Raw genomic sequence first — 4828 nt, 5'->3', positions numbered from 1 at the left:
GTGGGGGGGGTGGCGCTGGGCGGGGCGGAGCCGTGATGTCCCCTCTGTCCCCGGCAGGCTGTGACGACCTCATCGGCGCCGTCTTCGAGCTGGGCAGGACCCTGTGCCGGCTGCAGCTGTCAGATGAGGAGCTCGCCCTCTTCACTGCTGCCGTCCTGCTCTCCCCGGGTAGGGGGGCACCCCGGGGGGGACAGCAGCTGGCACTGGCTGGGGACAGGGGGCTCGTGCCCAGGCTGCCCAGAGCTCACCTCGAAATCTCCGCGCTGCTTCCTTGGCGGCTGGTGGGAGATATTCCCAGGAAAGAGGGTTGGGGGAAAGAATGCAGCTGCCCAAACTCCTCGGTGAGGGGGTGGAGAGGGGCTGCCCGGCCCTGCCACCCACCCCAAAAGGAGAGCAGGTTAGAAGAGCAAGAGGCCACCTCCCCGTGCCCGTGCCAGCGCTGACCGGGCTGTCTCCCGCAGATCGCCCGTGGCTGACGGAGTCCAAGAAGGTGCAGAAGCTCCAGGACAAGATCTACGTGGCCCTGCAGCACGAGATCCAGAAGAAACACTCCGCCGAGGACAAGCTCTCGAAGGTAGTGGAGCTGGTTCCGTGTGGCACAGGGAGCCTGGCTGGGACAGGGTCTGATCTGGTGTACGTGGCAGTGCCACGGCTCCTTAGCCACACGCATTTTGGGGGGCGAGCCCTGGGACCTGTTGGAGGAGGAGGAGGAAGAGAATTTCTCTTCCTGAGGGCTGAGCATCTCCATCAGCGGGTGTTTGGGGCAAAAGGAGCCATGTCAAGAACACTCCAGGCAGGATGGAGCTGGGATGGGGGGCACTGGGGGGGGCTGTTGGTAAGGTGTGGGTTTGGAAACGAGGCCGTGTTGCTGCCAGGCTGCCCAAGGGTGGGTGGTGAGCAGAGCCAGTGGTCCCCAAACCCACCCTCTCACCCCCAAGAGAAGGAGAATGGTGGGGTGAGGGACTCCAGCTGGGAACTACCCACTCCTTTCCTTGCAGATGGTTTCCAAGCTGCCCCTGATGAAGACCATTTGCAACCTGCACTTGGACAAGCTGGAATTTTTCCGTCTCCTGCACCCGGAGACTGCCATGAACTTCCCACCCCTCTACAAGGAGGTCTTCAACTCGGAGCTTCAGTACAGCGACCCACGGGAGAGCTAAGGCTGGGACCTGCCAGCCCCCCTTCCACCTCCCCAAAATTTGGAGACGAACTAAACTTCAGAGGTTTGGGGCAATTTGTTGAAATCAAATAATCAAACTTCAGAGAATCTGGAGGGGGAGCGAGGCTGAGGGGGGGATCTCCCCGGCCCCGTTTCCTCGCTGTGGATTGCAATAGCTCTTGAATGTAAAGCACCTTGAAGGAAAAAGCAAAAGGACTTTGCCATACCCGTGAAATGAATGTGAAATCTCCGCTCGGGAGGGGAGATGCTCCTGGGGGTGGTGAGGGACAGACCCCTCCCCACCACGCACACGCCGGCGGCACGGCCCCCCCGGCTCTCCTGGCTGCACTCCCCACCTCTCACTTCTCCTTTTCTTATTTTGTAATTATTATTTTTATTAATTTTGGTTTTTTTTTTAACCCCAACACAAGGCATGGGATGAAGAAGGGGTGAGGCAGGCTCGGGGGGGTTGGGGTGATCCACGCCGGTGGGGGCAGGTTTGGGCTCCTGGCTGGAGCTGAGGAGGGGGCAAGGCAGAGCCTTTGCTTTATTCCTTCTCCCATGGGTGCAGCGAGCCCGCGGGGCACGGGCTCAGCTCAGGAGCTTGGCTGAGAAAGACCCAGATGTGGCTGGGGGGGATTCAGCACAGGATTTTCCCGTGGAGGAGGCTGGTTTGAGGGGAGGGATGCCCAGCGTGGTGGAGGGGCAGCTTTGCAGGGTCTCCACGCCCTCCATGGCAGCATTTTTGGCCAATTCCCATCTGGCTGGCCAACCACCTGGCTTTTTGGAGCCCATTTGGCAGGTCCACCACCTCGGGCCACCTCTCCACACCCTGAGAGCTTTTCCAGGAGGGCTTCTGCCCTTGTGACTGGGGCCAAATCCCAGCTCCCAACTGCCCCACCCGGGGTCAGGGCCTGTCCCTGCACCTTGTCACAGGCAGTGGCTTTTTGGGTTCTGGGTGTGTAGCTTTCTTATTGGGACTGTTAGAACTGGCCTGTGGCTCAGCACCCAGAGGGGGTTTTGTGGCCTTTCCTCCACCCAGCCCACAGCCAGTCCTGCTGCCAGATCCCCCCTTCTCACACTGGGACCACTGGGAGCAGGTTGACTTGGACACAGGCTTTCTCCTCATGGAGCTCTTTAGAACTGTTATTCTGGGGTTTGTTCTCTATTTAGCAGGACTTGGGAGCTTTTTAGGGAGAAAAACTGCCCATTGGGGTCAAGGGGAAGCGAAAGGTCCTTTTCCCTTCCCCAGGAAGTCACAGTGAGGTTGGGACCTGCTGCTCCAAGCTTGGGAGGCTCAGAAGGTGCAGAGGGGATGGATTGGGGGACGATGCTGCATCCACAGCCCAAAGGGACACTCGAAGGGACTCTCTGGCCAGGCTCTGCAGCTGGTTTTTCCACCCCTATTCCTCATCCTCCTGCAGCAAACGCCAAAAGCTACAAAGGAAAAAAAACCTGCTCCGAGGCAGCCCCAGTTTCTGCTGACAAAGGGCTAAAGTCCCAAGCTCCTTCCCACGTCGTGTTGATTGTTTTTGGTGGGTCCAACCCCCTCACCCAGCAGCTCAGATCATCCCCGAGCGTGAGCCGAAGACCTCCAGTTCCACCATTCCCTTCAGCTAACCGACCAGCTCTCTCAGTGAGGGTAGGGGATAGCCATCCTTTTGCTTCAAAGACCTCCCAGGGAACACCCTGGACCAGCCTCCACCAGGGAAGACTCTCCAGGAAGCCGATGGGATTTCTGCTTGGGCACAAGGCAGAGAAACACTCGGGAGCGTGCGCTCCCCCCTCCTCCTCCAGCCGTGGCTTTGCCGAGCACCACCCGAGCTGCTGCTCACAGCTCCTCAGCCTGGTTCCTCCCCGTGGTGGTGCCAGAGCTCCCGTGGAGGCTGCCCACCCTCCCCGTGCCACGCCGAGTGCCAAGGCAGGGACCTGTGGGGCCCTGGAGCTGGGGAGCAGCGAGATGTCGGCGCCGCCTTTTCCGTCCAGAGGGTTGTGCCTTTTTTGGAGGAATCGACCCCCCACAGCAACGTTCCCTTCCCGGCTCCTCGCTGGGGAGGATGGAGCTGCTCGTGGCTGCAGGGCAGCAGCGCTCCCCGTCTCGGAGGGGACAGCCAAGGGTGGCTGGAAATGGTTTTTTTGGGTTAAAAAACCAGCACACGCCCTCTTTCTATCCTCGATATTCATCACCGATGGTCAACGGCCCCGTTGTCATTTCATCTGGCAAAGAAACCAAGGAAGCACCTTAAACTGGGAACAGCCCAAGCCCTCGCCACTGGGTTGTGTTTTTCCTGCTTGGGACACAGAGCCCAGCTCACGGGAGAGATTTTGGATTCCGAGCAATAAAAGCCCCCCCGTGGGAATTTAGGGAAGACTGGGAAGCATTAAACGCGTGTAACTCGACCTGCCAAACTGCTGGAACCTGCACTTTTAACTTCTCTTCAAAGGAACTGACTGGTGGATTCGATGATTTCGTGGGAGGGGAGAAGTGATTTGGTGTCAGTTGGGTGATTTCTCGCCCAGGGAAGGGCCGTGGGCAGCAGGGGGGAGGGGGAGGATGCACCCGGGTGCCCGTGCCAAGCTCCCTTTGTGCTCCCTGTGCCCCCAAGGGCCAGGCTGGCAAGCTCCTAGGGAAAGGGCAAAAAAAACCTGGGTGGAAACACCTGAAAAAAGGGAGATTTGGGCTCTCCCCAGCCCAGGGGGGTGACCCACGGGAGCCCCCAGAGCCCCGCCAGGCTGGCTCCTGGGCCTCTCACGGCCCTTTCCATCCCACCAGCCCCGAGACCTCGCAGCGCTCGGCGGCGTGGGGCCACCGTGGCCCAGGAGGGTTTGCTCTTTTCCAGAGGAAGATTAATTCTGTGTGTGTGTGTGTTTGTTGGCTCTGGCAGTTCAGCTGAGTGTGCGTTTCCACCTCCAGAACCCTCACACTGTGTATAAAAACGGATAAAATATATCTATAATATATATTTCTTGTGAATGTTGGTGCAAAAGAGAAAAAAAAAAAACTATATAAAGTTTCCGTCGGTTTTATGTTATTTTTTATCTCTCTGAATGAAAGGAAGAAATGGAAAAGGTTTTGTTTCCATTTGACCCCCCCCCCTCCACACACACCTACCTGTAGATAACCGGCAGGTTTTTCTGGAACTGTTTTTCCTTTTTAGATTTAGGAACATGCTTCTGTTCTCATTGAATGTTCTGTCTTGTAAGATTGTAATTTCTATTTTTTTAAAGAAAAGAAAAGAACTAAATAAAATTTCCTCTTTCGGACCAGTCAGCTAGGAAGGGAGGGCAGGGGAGGGAGAATGGTTTATTTAAGGACAAAAAGCGTTGTCTGGATTTTTCATGACATTTAAATAAAGAGTAATATAATGTATGGGTGAAAAACTCTCTCTTGAGGTGTACTCCATCACTCTATAGATGTACGTTGCACAAAATTTACAGGGAGAAAAATAAAGTCTGTTTTACAAGGGAAAAAAAACCCAAATATGGTGGAAATAGTGACTGTGATTCCAAAGTTTTACAAAGCCCCCCCAAGCCAGGGGTCGTTCCTGCAGTGGCTCAGGACCAAACTGTGCCAGAAGGCCCAAAGAGGTGCAGGATTTGGACACCAGGCTCCACGGGAGGTGGTCACAGAAAGCTGGGCACGTGCTGGGGAGGATGCAGAGATCTGGG

The 4828-nt window shown here is 56.5% G+C and overlaps 1 protein-coding gene across 1 annotated transcript in view; it reads left to right on the top strand.

The window, feature by feature from the left end:
* Window positions 1-1179, top strand: part of LOC103775558 (nuclear receptor ROR-beta-like) — a 4243-nt gene extending 3064 nt beyond the window's left edge. The window contains exons 5-7 of the mRNA XM_008943021.1: window positions 58-168; window positions 462-574; window positions 999-1179. Of these exons, the coding sequence (XP_008941269.1) occupies window positions 58-168; window positions 462-574; window positions 999-1160 (386 nt within the window). The 3' untranslated portion in view covers window positions 1161-1179. The remainder of the gene's footprint in view (window positions 1-57; window positions 169-461; window positions 575-998) is intronic.
* Window positions 1180-4828: the final 3649 nt, after the last annotated feature.

This window comes from Merops nubicus, unplaced genomic scaffold (assembly GCF_000691845.1).
Source record: "Merops nubicus isolate BGI_N331 unplaced genomic scaffold, ASM69184v1 scaffold34146, whole genome shotgun sequence".
NCBI lineage: Eukaryota > Metazoa > Chordata > Aves > Coraciiformes > Meropidae > Merops > Merops nubicus.
The sequence above is the reverse complement of the archived record's forward strand: the minus strand, read 5'-3'. Positions and strand labels throughout refer to the sequence as shown.